The sequence below is a fragment of the Phlebotomus papatasi genome, chromosome 1, assembly GCF_024763615.1.
Source record: "Phlebotomus papatasi isolate M1 chromosome 1, Ppap_2.1, whole genome shotgun sequence".
NCBI classification, from domain to species: Eukaryota; Metazoa; Arthropoda; class Insecta; order Diptera; family Psychodidae; genus Phlebotomus; species Phlebotomus papatasi.
The window spans coordinates 84,075,954-84,096,306 of record NC_077222.1 but is presented as its reverse complement, the minus strand read 5'-3'; the positions used below and the strand labels follow the sequence as shown (position 1 = coordinate 84,096,306).

General features: G+C 34.6%; 1 protein-coding gene across 7 annotated transcripts in view; it reads left to right on the top strand.

The window, feature by feature from the left end:
* LOC129810435 (trithorax group protein osa-like) overlaps positions 1–18,314 on the top strand; it is a 165,220-nt gene extending 146,906 nt beyond the window's left edge. For 5 of the 7 annotated variants that reach the window (XM_055860917.1, XM_055860916.1, XM_055860914.1 and 2 more), the window contains 8 exons: positions 1,366–1,582; positions 4,325–4,504; positions 5,304–5,426; positions 5,902–6,061; positions 8,995–9,226; positions 9,853–9,934; positions 10,030–10,214; positions 15,026–18,314. In XM_055860917.1, the coding sequence (XP_055716892.1) occupies positions 1,366–1,582; positions 4,325–4,504; positions 5,304–5,426; positions 5,902–6,061; positions 8,995–9,226; positions 9,853–9,934; positions 10,030–10,214; positions 15,026–17,521 (3,675 nt within the window). In that variant the 3' untranslated portion in view covers positions 17,522–18,314. The remainder of the gene's footprint in view (positions 1–1,365; positions 1,583–4,324; positions 4,505–5,303; positions 5,427–5,901; positions 6,062–8,994; positions 9,227–9,852; positions 9,935–10,029; positions 10,215–15,025) is intronic. The other 2 variants (XM_055860919.1, XM_055860918.1) reach the window with 1 other exon arrangement.
* Positions 18,315–20,353: the final 2,039 nt, after the last annotated feature.

Below are 20,353 nucleotides of genomic sequence, written 5' to 3'. Positions count from 1 at the left end.
GAGTTCCATTTACCTTTTATTCAAGACACTATTGGAGAATCAAAATCTACTTCTGTTTGGGCTCATTCTTTCCGTACAGAAGTAGATCTTGAAAAATTCGAATATCTATTTGAAAAGCCAAAAAGAGACTTTCTTACTTCTTAATACTTTCGCAAGGTGGCTGAAGTACATCCTGTTCGAATTTCGAAGTGCTCAAGTGTCAAAATATGACGGTTTTCACATTGTTGTGAGGATAAAAACAGAACAACGACGTTTACTGTTCTTGCCCCAGTATTTAATCACTCCATAATCTCTGAGTAACTCTTGCCAGCTTTTATGTGTGTTTGATAAATTTACCCTACCTTGTTCGAAAATTTAGTATGAAAATTCGAAATTGAATTTGAATTTTCGAACTTCAACGACTTTTAGTGGTTTATACGATTTACGAACATTTTGTAAGTCCCCAGAAGGAATTCACAAACATTTACGAACAATTTTACGAAATATTTTTTTCTGTACAGGAAAAAATTAGTCATTACGAAGATTGGGATCGTACGAAACATGGGCATTTTCCCCTACTCCTTTTTTTTCCATCTGTTATGCGCCACTAATATTTCACATGAATTTCTCTCCACTAATATCACAAAAATCTCGCTGTCATGTAACAAATTTCAAGAGTAAAATCGATGTATATTAGAGCACAAAATGCATCATGATGAAAATTATGTTGGTCTTTTTTTTTCTTGTGGTGAATGAGGGAAATGGCTAAAAAAAATAATGTAACACACAATTTATTATGGGGATGGTTATTGTTGAATGTAATTATTTTTTTTTAACAAAATAAAACACATATAATAACACCACTAGACGAGCAACTCAACCATGGTACATAATCTGTTTGAAAATTGATTTTAATGAAAAAGAATTGAAAATTTTATCTGCTAATGTATAGAGGTATTTTTGTGCAAAAATTCATGTACATTTACATGAAAATGCAAAATAACATGTTTCGCGATAATGGCGCGAAAGGGGCGGTTGGGAGGGGCGGAGGGGGTCTGTAAGGGGGTGGTGCTTGTTTTTCACTCAATGCTTCTGTCGAAAAATAATTTTCAATTTTTGGTTTGCTCCCTAATTGGTTGCTCTATATCGTCATACATGGTGCAGAGGGATGATGGAAATATTGTAGAGGGGGTTATTTAAAAAATGGTGTGTTAATTATTTAACATGCATTATATACTAAAAAATATAAAAAAAAGAAACAAAATGAATTTGATATTGAAAATTGATATATTGGTAGTCATCAAACATCACATTTTAATTGGATTTTCTCTCATTTCCTCCAATCAATCGGATGATGCTTTTCATGGGGCGGAACCTCATATTCAGGTTACCAAGAGCAAAACATGGAAGGATATTGCTGGTATGCTGGGAATTGGTGCAAGCAGTAGTGCAGCTTATACTCTCAGGAAGCACTACACGAAAAATCTCTTGACATTTGAGTGTCATTTTGATCGTGGGGGAATTGATCCTTTGCCAATCATTCAACAAGTGGAGGCAGGCTCCAAGAAAAAGAATGCAAAAAACACATCTGTTCCTTCACCAGGTAAGAGTTAGTCCCTTTTTCTTTTAAAAATTTGATAAGAGTGCCCTATTAGATTAGATTGGTGATATAGTTCAATATTTAAACTTCCATTAGAATTGTAAAAATGACAATTTTTAAACAATCATTCATGGAAAAATAATTTAAAGCATTTGATTTGGTAAAAGAGCTTACATGTCTTTGAGGTTTGCACTATCACGTTCCTTAATCGTCTTACAGATTTATGGTTAAGGGCAAAATCACATTGACAACAAAATGCTCGCTGTAGCCTCACCGTATTTCGTTAATTTACGCATTTTCATTGCAATTCTTACGCAAATTTTCCATTACCGTATTACCTTATCTCATATTCCGTGGCACTATGTCAAAATAATATAAGAAAAGTGAAGTAATAAAACGAAAATTCGATAAACAGTGATCAAAGAAAACTACGAGAAATTAATCGTACATTTTTTGCTCACCGTTTATCGCATTTTCGTTTTATTTCTTCAATTTTCTTATATAATTTTCACCTTGTGCCACCGAGTATGAGATAAGGTAATACGGTAATCGAGAATTTGCGTAAGAACTGAAATGAAAATGCGTAAATTAACGAAATACGGTGAACATTTTACTGTCAATGTGATTCTGCCCTAAGTTGAAAATGATTTTTATTTACCAATTCAATGATTCTGATTAAGCCAATTGTACAAATTTACATATCTATATAAATAGGAGTGGCAAAGCTTCCCAGGCTTAGCGAAGTGATCGAACTCGTAACTTAGATGCTATACGTCAAAAGTACTGAACATCTTCTGTAGTGGCGGAGGATCGTCAGGCATAGGCTACTAATCTAGATGTCCTAATCCCGTGGATCCAATAAGGATATGAGGTTGAAAAATGATGAGTTCAAAAGTACTTTCGCATCATTTACCGTTTATAGTTCTCAACCGATTTAAACCGCTTCATAAATCACTTAAAATTAAAAGATCCCATAAAAAGTTTTGAGAGTAATGAAATTGATTTTAGGACAAAAATTACTTATTGGTTCATTAGCGGAAAGATTATAGGGTATATGTCCTAATTCAAAACCATTTCCAGGCGCTTTAACTTTAACAGAAAATTCAGCACATTAAGTTTATTTTTTTTTTCTGAAGATAATTACATAAATTTGCTCCTTGACTCTTCTAGAATGTGTCTGTTTAGTGAAAATTCTTTAGATATAATTTGAAAAATTCTTAAATACAAGAAAAATACGCGAGCGTAAAATTGGAAACATATTAATCCAAATGGAGACAAGGGAAAATTTCTAATTGGAGACAAACAGTGTATAAGTCAAACCGCGACCAAAGGCTTCAAAAACCTTGTTGAGTTGCTCTTGAGTACAGGATTTGTTCTTATTACTGGTCTTTTCTCCTTTATTATCTAAAACAATAAGAAAATCTCTGGAAAAAATAATCATATTTCCAGGGTATCCTATTGAAGCATTGGCAAGCACTTCAGAAAAACCCTTTTTGTGTACGAAATAAATTAATTATTTCATTTGAAAACTTCACGTACGGTTAACAATAAAGGTTAGCACTCAATTTAACTAAAATTATCCAGAAATATGACATAAATGTTAAACAAAACCAATAAACAACAGTCACCTCATTGTGTTTTTCATTGGAAAACATGTCGATCGATAAAAAATTCACTGGTGAAAAGTTAAACTCTTAATTTTTCTGACAAATTAACAAATTAAAATCTGTGAATATGAATGAATTTTTGCTTTATTTGGAGCAAAATTAACTAAATAATGAAGCTGATTTATAGAAAATACATAAGTACATTAATTAATTACTGTATTTATCACGAAAACAGTGACGTTTCCATTTGGAGCAGGGAAAAATTTCCATTTGAAACAGGTTTTGAATTAGCTTAATTTACCCTAGATCTCGGTCTCAGGAACAACATATCTCTCGGAGTAATATAAAGCTAAGTATACTTAGCATAATATGAAATGGAGCCGTCGATATACTAAACTTTTAAGAAAGAAAGGGATATGTATTTGACTTTATGAAATTTTCCTGATCTAAAAGGTGTGTCAGAGCTATTACTGACCGATTTGAATTTTTACTGCTCGATTTTCTTTGGATATTCGATTATTTATAAAAACGATTTAGTTTTGTAGATTGCGATGCAATCTACGTGACAGTTTCAGGACTCTGGCTTACTTTAAAGTGTTTTGAAGTTTAAGAAGTTTTTGTATACTTAGGGGGAAGTATACTTCCCTATAAAGATGCTCTATAGGGCATCTTTAAAATCGGGCATTTTTGTCCTATTTCTAAATGGAAATAGGACAATCATCATGGCGTAGTTTAGCTTCTTCTGAAGTGTAACTTTAACCCCTAATACACCTAAAAAGGGTAATATTTACACCGGTTTCGGATCAATAATGCAGGGTAAAATTAACATTTCCGGAATGTTATTTTAACGAGATATCTTCAAAACTATGTAAGTTTTAAAGCACGGTAGATTTCACAATTAAAACGCTCAGAGCAAAATGGACATATTCGTGTGTGCATTTATTTAGCGACTCGATTACAAGATCCAATCACCTACGGAAAATACAAACTCAATTGCAAATTAGTTTCCCATGTTCTACGACAATTTTATTTGTGATAGACATCCTCAAAAAATGCTCCAAAATTATTGGTTACGAAAATTATTTGTTTTTTCAGTGCAAAGAGCTAATTCTAATTTCAATTGTAATTCTTTGAATAGTGTCAGTGGCTGGATCATCAAATTCTCAAGACTCCTTTCCACCGCCTGGCTCTAGTGGAGCATCAATGGATGGCTATGGTGGCTATCCAGGTGGTTATCCTCAGGGATCAACGCCAGACTACAATTCACCGCCAATGCAGAGGCCTCCTTCGCAAAATAATGCACAATCACCTCATCCAGGTAATTTTTTTTTTCACTTTCTATTTAACATTTCGTTTTTATTTTTTATTTTTTTTTGTAATTAACAAAATAGTGTTAATACACCTTAAGAGGCTTTTGATATTGGATGAAAATGCAATAAAAAAAATCACATTGTACATAGTATCTAAAAAAAGATCATCATTAACATGTATAGAATCTACCAAGAAAAAAAATCATATCACAATATCTTACAGCATTATTCTTTCATTAGGGAATTACAAAAAAAAAATGATATAAAGCCCCTCATTCGGGTGAATCAGTTAATACTGCTAGAAGATCAATAAAATGTTGATGAATGTGAGAAAAATGAATGTTGAGAAGAATTCAGCCACTTTTGTTTTGTTCTTCATTTTCAATTGTGGCTTCTTATTTTTTTATTATGGATCATTTCCTTTTTTTTACTGCTTCATTTAGAATCTTCACACATATTTTTTTTATATTGAATTTTTGTTTTTAAATTTATTTTGCTGCAATCATTCACCATTTGAATGACCATGAAAATCCTAATTGAATCAAAGTTAGTAAAATACTCAGAAATTCGTTGTGAAGTTTGTAATTCACAAAAATTGACCTCAATTTTTTGAGCTTCTTCAAAATACTTTTGAACAATAAAAAAGTCATGTAATGAGAAAAAAAACTGAGATTGTAAAAGGATCTCAGGTAAAAAAAAAGAAACAAGAAAACTGGGTTTAATCAAATGGATATCATCTCTCTTCCATTTTAATTCACCAACTTTACTAATAAATTGCTTGTGTGACTTGTGTTGATCAATTAATAGGTAATGCACCTCCGGCTAGCGGTGATAATATAAGTGTGAGCAACCCTTTCGACGATCCAGTGGGGCCATCGCGTGCCCCCTATCAACAGGGTGCTCCATATCCCCCTGTTTCGCGGCCTCAAGGTACAACAATTGAAATAATTCACAGCTGAAAATTGTGCAAATCCATCACCATCTTTCTCATTTATCCTAATTTTGCCATTCCTCTGTGTGTATGTTCCTTTCGCCTCATCTCTCCCTCTCTCTCTCTTTCACTTTCTGTTTTTTTCTTGTTGGTTTTTTATTTTCAAAAAAAAACAGAAAATGTACATTTTATTTGCTACTTAAAATTCTCAGTTGTAAATGCACAAATGTAATTTTTTTACCCAAAATTATCTGCGAAAAGTTGTGTTTTTTTTAATGATATTGTTTCATGAGTGGAAAGAGGGCGAAAGAGAAACAGTAAATTGCATGATATATTAACATTGTTAATCACAATATCCTCTATAATAATCCGTTAATGGTGTTTTTTTTTTGAAGAGTGTGTGTTTTCACCGAAATCAAAAAGTATTTTGTGGTTCTTTATTATTTATATTGGTATTCTCTTGAATTTTCACAGGTGCTCCCTATCAGGGTCAACCTGGTTATTCTCAGTATGGTGGACCGGAACAGTATGGACCACCAGGGCCACCTGGGCAGTATCCTCCGCCAGCTCAGGGACAATTTCCGCCACCCAATAGGACAATGTATGGTCCACCGTATGGTCCCGAAGGCGAAACGTAAGTTTATTTTTTTTTAACTAAAGAATTGTTTATTTCTAAGGTTTATACCACTAAAACATTCAGGGATATAGGGGAAAATTTGGAATTCCGGACAAACAAAATTTTGAACTTTGAATTTTAAGAAATTGGAGACTGGGGCAAAAAGTAACAAAACGGATATTTTATTTTTTACGAGCTACCCCAGCGCCCCAAAAATTTCTAATTAGCGCAATTTTATAAGAAATTTGCTGCTCTACAGCTTTCTAAAAGTCATTTTCTTCTATTTTGTAAGGAAATACATTTATCGAGCTGTTTTCTAAAATGTACAGTAGATTCTCGCTAATTCGGCTCTTTTAACTCTTTTTTTAAAGGAAAAAAAAATTTAGCACTTTTTGAGTATGACACGATCCTTATGATCCCTATCCGCGTCTATGTTCTCAATATGAAGCCAATCTGAATTTGATGACTCGATGACCTCCCTTGTGAGACATTATGAAACGAATCACGTATTTTATTTTTTTCGTGGGCTCCCAGAAAATCTAAGAGATTTCTAATTAACTTATTTTTGTTGGAAATTTACCACTCTGTAATTTACGAAAGAGATTTTTTCTTTATCTCGATATGAAATGTACTTTTTCAGATATTTTCTAAAGGTTAATTTAAATTGAAATTTAATTTAATTTGAAAGAAATAAGTGTCATATTTTAATAATTAATTTAACAAGAAATGTGTTTTTCAAGTTAATTTACAAAAGCTGAACATTAATAAAGTTCTAAGACTGAGATAGAGAAAGCAACAATCGAAAAAAGAAGCACCGTATAAGATTGGTATTATACACCTCTTTAATCGATAGATTTTATTAAAGCAATGAAAGTTTCTGTACTAGTTTTTTTAAATGCTTTTTAACTGAGATTCTTTTTAATCTCATTTTATTTTCCTGAGTAATTTTACTTGATATCAAAGCAATATGACCTGTCCAATATGGCTCTTCAATCATTTTATTCAATCAAGGAAGAGTGTTTTTGAACGTTCTGCGAAATATGCTTCTGCATTTGCTATTTATTTTTCATTGGACTAAAAACATTTTGCAAGTACAACTCATTTCGGTTTTCTAGACAGATAGAAGTTCCTCGAAGCCAAATCAGACGATTGATGATCAAGCAATTCGTATATTAAATAAATTATTGATTTTTGAATGAGTTCTAGCTAATTTTTCATAAATATTTTTGATTTTTTTTTGTGATGGAATATGTACCAGTAATGGATTCCAGTGTATTGATTTTCATAAGTAATGAAGATTAATAAGTATTGAAACGTAATTTTGGGGAAGAGAAAATCAATTAATTTTAAAAATTTGAAATCGAGAAATTATCTGAGGATATATCTGTATTAGCAGCAATAATTCCGTAATATATTTATTAAATGCAATTAAAAAAAACCATAATTACTTAAGCTTGAATGAATTGAAAAATATTGCAATATTTATCGTTGAAAAAAAAAAGTAAATTCATTAAACGATAATCGTCAATAATTTCCAATTACTGCATAAATAATTAACTCCATCGTTAAAAATTAAATTAAATATTATGGAGTGTCTGCTAACACAAGCGTTTTATATTAAATTTAAATTGGTTTTATATCAAATTATATACACATTTACGCTATTTTGGTTACAGTTTGTTAACAAATTATTAAAAAAAAATTAAATTTTAAAAAGCCAAAAATAAAATGATATTTTACTAAGATTTTGGAAATTTTACTAAACTTTTTTAAGGTTTAAAATGGATTAGATGGGTAGTCAATAAGTATTCCTAGTCGAAAGGTGAATATGTTAAACTAGAAATAATGAAATTTTTGTATCACTCGAGTTTTACAATGTGTTTTGTAATGAATTTGACCGCTAACCTTTATCGAGAAATGTTCATATTCATTAAAGAATATATACAGAAAAAATAATTCGTGAAATTGTTCGTAAATGTTTGTGAAATTCTATTGGGGACTTACAAAAGGCTTGTAAATCGTATAATTCACAAATAAGTTTGTAAATGTTTGTACTTTTTTCACAAACATTGTTCTTAAAATGATTACTTGACGAACATTTTTTGTACTTTTACAAACATTTGTTCGCAAATGTTCATAAACACACAAAATTAACGAACAAATGTTTTGTAAAAGTACAAAAAATGCTCGTGTGATGATGTGACGAACAAAGTTTCTCAAGTCGGTAATTCACAAACAATATTACAAAACATTTTTTTTTTCAAAACCTTTCACTTAATGCAATGGTTTGGCTTATATTGATATTATGGGAAGACAGATATTAGGGCATTAGTTAAGTCGCTCAAAGAAAAAAGCATCTAAAATGTTCGTAAATGTTTGTGAAGTCCTATGGGGGAGTTACAAATTGTTCGTGAATCATATAACCCACAAACATCGTTCGTAATATCATCACTTGATGAGCATTTTTTGTACTTTTACAAACATTTGTTCGTAAATGTTCGTAAACACACAAGAGATGTCCGTAAAATTTTGTCATTTGTTCGTAAAATGTTTGTTTTCCTGTCGAACATTTTACGAACATTTACGAACAAATGACAAAATTTTACGAACATTTTTGTGTGTTTACGAACATTTACGAACAAATGTTTGTAAAAGTAAAAAAAAAATGTTCATCAAGTGATCATATTACGAACAATGTTTGTAAAAAAAAGAGTACAAATTTTATACGAATCACGAGCATTTTGTAACTCCCACATTGGAATTCACAAACATTTACAAACATTTTTACAAAATATTTTTTCTGTGTAGATGCATTTTGCTATGAGAATAATCGGTTTTGTCTCAAAGTGACTCATCAGTTTTTCGTTAATTTAAATACAATTGAAAATTAAATTAGAAACGTAATAGATATTGCTAAAACTAACAAGAAAAATTGTCTGGTTGCATTTTAGAAATGCTCCGCCCACGTCAAATGCACCTCCAACATCGGCAGATCCCTACCGAGGATACGGTGGTGCTCCATCGCCGTATCCACCACCACCGCGTCCCTACGCACAACAACCTCCAGTGAGTGCATCACAGACACCTGCACCCACTGGAGGACCACCTCAGCCTGGTACTCCTGGAGCTCCGGGTCCTTATCCGCCACCTCCTCAGCAAGACTATTACCGGCAACCGGATCAGGTAAGACTTGGATTTTCTTTTTTTTTTAAATTAAGAATTAAATCCAGCAACAAAGTAATTAATTGTGAATGAATGAGGTTTTGAATGTGTGTCATTTAGAAAATTTATTTTTGATGGAGAAAGTTTTTGAAGGAATTTTTGTGTGTGAGATTATTTGATAAAAAAGTTTTGTTGTTATTCAATGTAGATGTCACAAAATCCGAACAACTCTATTAATATGAGTTCGCAACTAGCGCGACAGCTTGTAGCCCCAATGTCTCCCGCTAAATCGTCCCTCTATCATCAGAACGTATGTGTAAATATGTAGTTCTAAATGATAATCTCTCTATCCACTTTTATTATCTCTCGCTTCCTCTCTCTGCCTATCTGTTCTTAACAGTGAAAAAGGGCATATTTTTTTACCTAACAGGTCTTTTGTATATATTTTTGCTTCTTAGTTTATAAGAAGATAATAAACTTGATGAGGGGATGTTAATAGAGATTATTAACAAATTTACACAAATTTGGGATTACAATTTAATTGCATGGGTGTGAAAGTCGTTCTAAGTGGTGATAAGGTTTGGGAGATTTTCTTTAGCTACGAGATTCTAAAAAGAAATTTGGCATTTCTATTGCATTTTCCACAGGCTCCGCAGCCCAGGAGGCATCCAGACTTTGAGAAACAGCCCCAGCCTTATTCACCCTACCCTCAAAGGCCACCAATGTATGGTAAGGAAATGTTCCTGAAACGAAGAGAGATATTGATTGAGAGAAAGTGTTTGTGAACAAGGTGTAACATATTGTGGTATTTTTGTGTGTTTTAGGTGGTTGGCAAAATAGTACGGGACAGTATCGAGGACAATACCCACCACAGCCCACTCCACAACAATGGAGTAGTGGTCAAAGACCTCCGGGTCCACCTACTGGACCGGGTCAAGCACCGCCCGGGCAAGCGTGGGATCGATATCCACCTCAAGGACAGCAGCCACCTTACCCAGGAAGTCAACAGGTAATAATTAAATTCAATTAATTTTGTCGGAAAATCTTTTGCTTAGAATAATTTGTTTATTTATTTTTCAATATTTTTTTCTGTATTATGAGTAGAGTAAGATGGGATAATTTGGAATCATGTCTAATTTGGAACACTGAGCTTTCCTAACAGTTTTAGATGGCAAAAGGAAAAAACCAACGAAGAAGTACTCTCGAATGTAAAGTTTTGTACTTCTTCGTGATTTTCTTTCCCTCTTTGAGTATCTAAAACGGTTAGAAAATAAAAAAAAAATCAAAATATACATGATTCCGAATTACCCTCTAGGGCAGAATCACATTGACAGTAAAATGCTCTCCGTAACCTCACCGTATTTCGTTAATTTACGCATTTTCATTGCAATTCTTACGCAAATTTTCCATTACCGTATTACCTTATCTCATAAGTTGAAGAAATAAAAAGAAAATTCGATAAATGGTGAGCAAAAAAAACTGTAAGGGAATTAATCGTAGTGTTTTTTTGCTCACCGTTTATCACATTTTCGTTTTATTTCTTGAATTTTCTTATATTATTTTCACCTAGTGCCACCGAGTATGAGATAAGGTAATACGGTAATTGAGAATTTGCGTAAGAATTGCAATGAAAATGTGTAAATTAACGAAATACGGTGAGCATTTAACTGTCAATGCGATACTGCACTTACCCTAGTAGACATTTTTTTCGATCAGTAAAAAAAAGAATGAAATGTAAAAACGGTTAAATATTTCCGCTTGAAACTGTCATTATTGTGTTTGCAGGTTCAATACTTTAATCCTATCTAAATTGGTTAAGAAATAAATTTTGTAGGCCGGAGGCGTGCAAAAACCGTTGAAACCGAATAAACGTCAAATAAAACATGTTCGTCAATGGTTAAAACGCTACCAGAACAAACTTATTTTGACGTTTATTCGGATTCAACGATTCTTGCACACCTCTGTTGTAGGCGAATGAAGAGAGCTAGAGGGTAAAAAATGTTTGCCTATGATCCAATAACAAACTGAAATGTTGTTCAAAATTTTAAGTTTGAGCAATTAATTGAGACTTTTCGAGTAAAGGAATGAGAATTAAAAGTCGAAAATAGTTGCCAGCGCCATTAGCGGGAGAAAGCAGCGCCCTCATGCGGAGGAAGAAAATATTTCCAATGTATTTCCGGCAATTTGTTCCATCATAATTTTTTTCTTTATTCAAAAAGGTTTCACAAATCTTGCTTTTTTTTTCAACTTAGAAAGAATCTCGCAAATATCTTGTAAAATCTTGCTGCCCCACTTAGAAAAGTACCAAGACATTTAGCTACCATTGTTGTCATATACAAAAAAAAAATATTTAGTGAAATTGTTCGCAAATGTTTGTGAATTCCTAATGGAAACTTACGGACAGAATAGAAAATGTTCGTCAAATGATCGTGTTACGAACAATGCTTGTGAAAAAGGACAAACTTTTCTGAACATTTTAATGGGTTATACGATTTACAAGCATTTCGTAAGTCCCCAGTAGGAATTCACAAACATTGACGAACAATTTTACAAGATATTCTTTGCTTTGTAAGGTGTCTCGTGAAATCTTGTAAAAGTATTGTCAAAATCCTGTGTTCTTGACAAATTTTTCCATCGGAAATATTTTTTATTCTTCAAATAATACCGTATCAAAGTCTATGTGATCGAAAAGAATTGGGACGGGATGAAATGATCTGAGCGTTGAAAGGTGCCCTCTTAAATCTCCCTTAATTCCTGCTCACTTTTTTTATCCTAATTGCCAGGTAATTCTTTCATCAACTTTTCAAAGATCAATCCTACTCGTGTTCGTCCTAGTTTCTATCAAAATCTTTCAATTTCTGCAATCAATCTCTTAGCGTCCTTTGCAACAGAATTCCCTCTAAAAACTGACACTTCTACGCTTTTTTCTATCTGGCAACTCCTAACCATAAAAGGAACTCTAAACTATAAAGGCGGACCTCTATAATTATTTAAATTCAAATTTAGAATCTGCAACATCCTGTTTTAATTCAATAAGAAAAGTAATCCAATCTAAATAAATTTAAAGCAATCATCTCTAAGAAATCACTCGAGATTCCTCCACTAGTTTTGCTCATTGTAGGCATTGCCGTTCCTTACAGTAATTCTGTTATTATTTGGCAGTCTTTCTAAACAGGGACCTGACTTCGACATATCACGTTTCTCGTGTTTGCCAAAGAATGAGCTTGTAATACTTCATTTTTTTTACGAGAGCAAAGGGATTTTATTCTTACTGAAGCACGTCTGTTTGCCAAGTCTTTAATAATGCCATATTTCACGAATGGTTGTAACGTAAGCAATTTTTCTGGGTTGACGCTAAGTCTTTTGGAAGGCTTGAGGTGTCATTTAATGATTGCCTCTGACTCTGATTTATAATCTCAGGCGAGGCAACGATGTTATCCCTCGGTCAATAACAGTTGTTTGGTACAACCAATGTGACCTACTTCAGTATCTGGAATTTGGAACATCGTTTTATTTTACTTTTGTTGAGTACATCCACTCCATAATATCTATTCTGCTTACTAAGTAAGATGAAGGCCATATACTAGGAATGGGGTTTAATCGTTTAACAATTTTAAAGTCACACAAGGAAAATTCCTGACAAAATCTTTTTGTTTATAAGAAAATCTCAAAGAGTTATTTAATCTCATGGGTTTCGTTTTTGGTCAAATTTGACCAAACAATCAAGAAATACGCTCTCTTAACTTAAAGCTTATGCCCTAGACACACTTACGACTCAAGCCGAGAGGCGACTTAGTGAAAAATTATGGAAATGCACTTTAACCATTATTTCTAATATAATTACGCTAAGCAGTGTCTCGGCTAATCTTCATGTCTGTCAAGGCCCTTAGAGGTGGATGAATAGGATTAATTAGTACTATCGATGAAAGGAAATTGCAGTTGTCAATCAATGAACAATATAAAAAAATTATTCTGTGAAAGATATGTTGTCCCTTATGAACACTATAGTTGGGAATCGGAGTCAATTGATAAGATGGTGAAGAGCGAGACAGTCTTGATCTTGATCAAGCCACGGAAAGTGGAGCTTTGAGCTCTATGTTCTGGGTCTAATAGAATAGACAATTGGTTAGCCTGAGACCCAGAACAACAAAATGTTCTCATAGGGTGCCATATAAAGGGAGGAGAGGAAATGAGTATTCATATTTCACGACCTCACATCTTTTTCGACATCCACACAGTCAGAATTGTTAATAGGAAGTCGTAGGCTAGAGAATGGAGAAAATTGCTTCCTCTGCTGGGAATCAAACCCTAGTCAGTTCATGTGGGAGTTCCTCTGAAAAACGACTTAACACTCAGGGCCACGAAGGCTCTAGAAGAGAGAAGTCAATAAAAAATAAAATTCGAATCGTCTCTTCAATCGGTCTTCAGTTTCATCAGTGAAGCAAGGAGGCCGTCAGATTCGTGGCTGTCTTGGAATAGGCAATGGGGATCGATTCTGGGAGGCTAGCGATAGAAAGTGCTTCAACATGTTCTGGCGTTGGGCCTGTAACAATTCTTATTACAGACTTAGTGAGGGATCCCTGCAATCTTTGGATTCTAACTGTTATAAATAATATCAATATTTATTATTATAAGAGTATCAAGATGGTCCCGAAGCAGGCCTAAGCACTGCGACTTATCAGTCTATTACACCCATTAGGTCAGTAAAGCTCCAGATTGGGACCATTTCATAACAGAGGTTAGGGAAAACAGTGTCACCCAGAAATATCCTCCGATGCATCCCAAATGCTAGACAGTAACATAGGATGTTAATATTGTCCTCTTTGTCCTCTAGACAATATCAGTAATCTCATCTGTGCTGATGCTTATTTCTTTTACGTGGAAGCTGAGCTAAGAGCACAGTGTTTTGTAAGCAGGCCATAGCAATTTTAACTGGTGTGTTGTTGAGATTTAAGATCTCTTATCACCATTTGCCGTGTGCTTCTAGGATTAGCTTATAGAACGCCGAAAACCAGGTCGTTTAGTTCAGTGTATCTTGCGCTTATTAGCCACCTTGCTATTGAAAAGGTTCTTGATGCGGCTCCCAGAATATCCGCAAATAGGCATGCGACCAATATTTGTCTAACCTTCTTGATGTACTCTTTCACGCACCATTCAGCATATTCGTCGGTTTCGAAGAAGACTATTGTAAGTCTACTTACAATAGTATAAAAAGATGATATCATTGGATGCAGAAACCTTAGATCTATATCCCTACAAAATTTTATGTTGATGAAGATATTCCTGCAAAACTTACAAGAAAAAAACTTAAAATCAGCGTGCCCAATTATTGAGTTTTTTGCCCACAATTTTGCTATAATTAATTTAAAAGTAGTGTTAACTAGAAGATATTCAATGCGTAAGTATGATAAAATACACAACGGTCTTGCCTATTGCGACAGTGAGATCCCCCCGGGAAAATTATATCATTATATCTAGGACTTAAGGATGATCTTTACCGATCCGAACTACCATGTCTGATCTGTCAGGACCATTCTTACACATTAGAATTAAGGAAAAGCTTACGTAGAGGAAGGGGTTAAATTAGTCATCAACAAAAAGTCATCCACGGAGGGCAAAATCATCCGCATCTACGGTACACAAGATAGCGTTCCCCTATCACAAGACAGATGGTAAAACGGCTAAAACGTAATCCAAAATTTCTTGTTTTACTGATCGATTTATTATTATTTAGTATTTGTTTGATATATAAGCTACTTTTTCCATTGATAAAGAGGACGAAGCCTAACAATAATGAGATTTATTTTGTAATTTCACAAGGGTCAACCTCATTGGGCTGGATTGGGACCTGGTCAGCCAAATGTTGTGGGTCCCAATGCTCAGTTGCGACCTCCACAGCAACGTGGGAAGCCCATTAGTATGCCACCACCTCAGGGTGCCAAACCAGTACCGGGTCAATTTCCACCGACTGGTGCTCCGCCAAAGCGGGATATTGTCTTTCCGCTGGACAGTGTCGAAGCCACAACACCAATTCTCTATCGACGTAAGAGAATTTGCAAACAAGATGTTGGATCTGTTGATCCATGGCGGATATTTATGTCACTGCGATCGGGTTTATTGGGTGAAAGTACATGGGCACTCGATGTTATCAATATACTCCTCTTTGATGATACATCAGTGCAGTACTTTGGTTTAGCCCATTTACCTGGATTGCTCAATCTTCTGCTGGATCACTTTCAAAAGAGTCTGGCGGATATGTTTGATGCTGATACCATGGAGGATCGTGAGGGATATGAATGGGTATCGTCGTCACAAGTTAAAATGAATGGGGAATGTGATGAGACGGAAGGAGGAGGAGGAGGAGGATTAGGAGAAGAAGGAAGTGGAAAGGAATTGAGGGATAGTGGATCAATTGATCTAGGTGGTGTGATTGATATGCCAAATCCCGATGATCGTGTCCTAGTATTGTCATCAACAACAAATTATACATTGAGTTCGAGAAAGGGTATACCAGTTAAGATAAATCAATCTGAAGATGATATATTTGTGTTGGATATGAAGAGATCATGGGATGTTGATGCAGATAAAATGGGTCAACTACATTCGACAGTTGGTGGTGATCCATGGAGTTTTGGCCATACAGAACCACATCCACATAGTTACATTATGAATTGTTTCCGGGCTGAAATTGTCAACATTCCATTTGCGCGGTATTTGAAGGGTAAGGATTTGAGTATGTCAACGGCGAAGCAGCATAGGAAGCACTATAATTCATCGTTGATAGGTGGAAATAGGAATTGTGGTGGTAGTGTTAGTAAAAGAAATAGTAATAGTGGTCCTAGTCGAATGATGATGAAGAGGTTTAAGGAGGAGATGAATGAGGAGGAAGAGGATGAGGAGGAGATGGCTGGAAGTGGTAGTAGTGCTGCTGCTGTGGTAAAGAGAGAACCAATGGACAGTGATTGTCGACCTGTTGACATGGAATTGGAACCGAGAATACCAAATGGACCGGAATCTGTGAATGCAGATGATGATGCCAAGGTGTCAACGGATGAAATGTGTGGTGATAGGAAGATTGATGGATTGAAGAAGGAGACTGATGACAGTGAAATGATGGAAGAGAGAATTGATCAATTATTTGATCTAAAACAGACTGTTCGAGATCCAGCATCGACACTCAAAAGGCGTCGTATGAGTGATTATGAAGATGAATGCTATACGAGAGATGAAGCAAGTTTGTATCTTGTGGCAGAGAGTCAAGATAGTTTGGCACGTCGTTGTGTTGGAATATCGAATATACTGAGGAATCTCACATTTGTTCCTGGCAATGAGATTGAATTTGCCAAATCACCAACATTTCTCGCTATTTTGGGGAAGTTGTTGCTTCTGAATCATGAACATCCGATAAGGACGCAAAAGACCAGGAATTATGATAGGGAGGAAGATGCAGATTTTGCAGATTCATGCAGTAGTTTGGCTGGTGAGACAGAATGGTGGTGGGAGTATTTGGTGCAAATACGCGAAAATATGTTAGTAGCAGCAGCAAATATATCCGGTCATATGGAATTATCGAGGTATGATGAGATGATAACACGTCCGGTACTCGATGGATTGCTCCATTGGGCAATATGTCCGTCGGCCCATGGTCAAGATCCGTTTCCAACGTGTGGAACGCATTCGTCATTGTCGCCGCAACGTCTGGCGTTGGAGGCACTGTGTAAACTCTGTGTAACAGATGCCAATGTGGATTTGGTGATAGCTACACCGCCTTTTTCGCGTCTGGAAAAACTCTGTGCTGTGTTGACGCGTCATCTGTGTCGAAATGAGGATCAGGTGCTGAGGGAATTTTCGGTCAATTTACTGCATTATTTGGCAGCGGCGGATAGTTCAATGGCACGCACGGTGGCTATGCAGAGTCCATGTATCTCGTACCTGGTGGCATTTATTGAGCAGGCAGAACAGACGGCACTTGGTGTTGCCAATCAACATGGTATTAGTTTCTTGAGGGACAATCCGGATTCAATGGGTACGAGTTTGGATATGCTAAGACGTGCAGCTGGTACATTGCTCCATCTGGCACGACATCCAGACAATAGGCCACTGTTTATGCAGCAGGAACAGCGTCTGCTGGGACTTGTGATGAGTCACATACTGGATCAGCAGGTGGCATTGATAATCTCACGGGTGCTGTTTCAAGTGTCACGGGGACAGGGTCCAATAACAACGACGGGAAGTGAGCTAAAACGGAGTAGTGAAGGCAGTAGTATTCTCTCAGCTACAACACAACCAACTACAATAGCTGCTTCTTCGTCATAGTGGAGTGAGAGCAAATGGACTGCTAAACGAAAATTATTGTTTTTCAGCACTTAAAAAGACACACAAAAAGCATAAACAAGAAAGCCAACAAAAGGCACTTAAGATCTGATGACTCAATATAAAAAAATCATATAAATTGATTTATATGAATTTTTTGAAAGAAAGAACATTACTGCTATAACTATAATTGACTGTGTATACCTTTAATTATATACTTTAGTATATACAACTCTTAAAATCAATAGGAATATTTAGACTGTGGGATATAAAAAACTAAAAAAAAACACATTAGAATATTAAATGAAGGTGATTTTCACGTGAGAATAAAAACCCTTGAGAAACAAAATGCTGACATAAAAACATTAAAAAAAAGCGATAACAAAATCGCTTCAAATAGTGAAGAAGAAAAAAATAAAAATGAAAAAGAGTGTTAAAAAAATCGAATCTTAATAGGAAATAGCTTACTTTTAAGTAGGGACATATAAATTAACAAAAATATAAAAAAATGTATAGTTTGTATACTACTACTATATATAGTTGAAAAAACAAAAGAAAGAAAAAAAAGATGAAAAAAATATTTAATTTCCAATTGTGTATTAATGAAGATATTGTATTATTAGAAGAAAAAAATGAGAAAAAAAATTATTGAACAAAATGCGCTGACTTGAACTACAGGGGATTGATTTGGATATACTAAACAGTTTTTTAAAAGAAAAAGATTTAAAAAAAAGAAGTGTAGATTTATTGCATTCAATTGACAATGAACAAATTATACTTTATCAATTGCAACGGATTGGAACGTAAAGGTATTTTTGTCTTTTGTTGTAAATTTTAGCTAAAAAAAGGATATGACAAGGGTGATGAAGAGGTAGAATTTTGTTGCAAAGAAAAAAGGGAGAAGCAAAGAAAAAGTATTTGGAATGTGAGAATTGTCGCTAATGTCTCATTCAGAAGTTGGATAGAATTGTTACTTTTGGAGTTCTCAAAATAGTTCCCAACTGTTCCCAATCACTCATTAGTGGATGCGCGCGAATTTTAAATTGACAAAACAATTGGAAAATTTACAAAATTTATATTTTTCTTTTGTAATGTTCTGAAAAATGGGAAAGAAATAATGGGGTTCAATGGACACTCAATGGGTCAAGTGGTAGAGCACTCGCTCTACGGCGGAAGTGTCCCGGGTTCGAATTCGCTTTAGGGCACCAGGAATTTTTCTAGCGTTAAAGGTGTTCGAATTGCATCCTGTGGAAATGGTTCAAAGTTCCAAAAGTTCCATTTGGAAATGGAATTGAGCTTTATCACAAAGTAATTTGGCTTCGCATTTGGTTTGTGAAGCTACATTATATCACGATAAGATCTAGTTTCATTTACAAATAGGAGAAAAAATCCAATTTTAAAACTGCCCCAATTTAAAGGTACCTCACTTTCCCCCTACCTCAAGAATAATTCGATGTCCTACAAAAAAATAACCCGGATTTGAACATCCTTATAGTTTGCAATCTTCCGTTGGAATCAGTTTTTTTTATCAATTTTATGTAGTCTAAGAATTATTTTCCCAGAATATCCGAATTTTCTTTTAGGTACTCAGAGTCCCAAAAAAAAGACGGAAGAGTTAAATTTATGCGTTTCCGCGCACTTTCAGTAATTTAAGTCATGAGGAAGATTAGGCATAATTAATAAACTCAGAGTCAGAAAATCGCTAACGATACAGGATCTTCTATAGCTTGACAAGATAGCAGATAAATTTGCAAGCAGACGTCCAGAATGTGTATAGAAGATTTCTCTGATCATAACATTGGATCCAAACATCTCATAAGTAGGGTAACTGCACCAAATTTCGGCATAGTTGCATGCAAGCGCCAAAGACTCAAGTTTGAAATGTAATATTTTTAATATAATATTTTTTTGTTAATTCTTTTTAAAGAATGTAGCTTGGAACCTTGTAGATAGTTTATCGTCTCTGTTTTCCGCTAAAATCATTTTTATTACATTTTAAAATGAACAAAAATATGGGCATAGCTTTGGGTAATATTTCGGCCACCTTGATTCTCATATTATCTCGCCTTTCCGGAATTCTTTCTAAATCTTTTTCACATCATCTCGTTTGTCGAAGCGACATTTTTGATTTGTTGCATCGAAAAACCTCTAGATTTTATAAAAATAAAAAAATTATGGAAATTTGAGGAATAAAAAAAGTGGCCGATATTGCAAGCCGGCCGCAATTTGGTACACTTACCCTACCTTGAACCAGAAAAACTTCATCAGAATGCTCCAGAAAACACTACCACTTCAGGATGCTGAGTCACTTCAACAACATCCAGAAGTGGCAGAGTTTTGTGAGATAGAAAACAGAAGAAGAAAATCGTTTATTTCTGAAGATACTTCTTGTATGTCTGAATGCAATTTCCTAGCCAAAGAGATCTTACCGATATATTCTTCCTGTCTATTTGATGAATTGTTCTGACAAGCTACAGAAGATCCTTCGTACCAAGTGATTTTCTCAAGCATTTTTAATAGAAAATACCTCAGCATAATATTTACACCGATTTCGGATCAATACTGCAGGGTAAAATAAACATTTCCGGAATATTATTTTAACTTTTTCGGATTTCTCTCAGTGTTATGTATACCAAAAGATCGATAAAAAACTAAAGTTCTTTGTGCAAGAAATTGTAAGATTTTCCAGTCTGAGAGAAAAATCGTGCAATCTACCGATCTTATTGGATAAAATCGTGAAACTTAAGCGGTCTTCAGATTAGAGGTTTAGTCCAGTTCCCAAAGGTCTGAAAATCCTAAATAGCAACCAATTTTAATGGTTTTTCAGAATCTAAC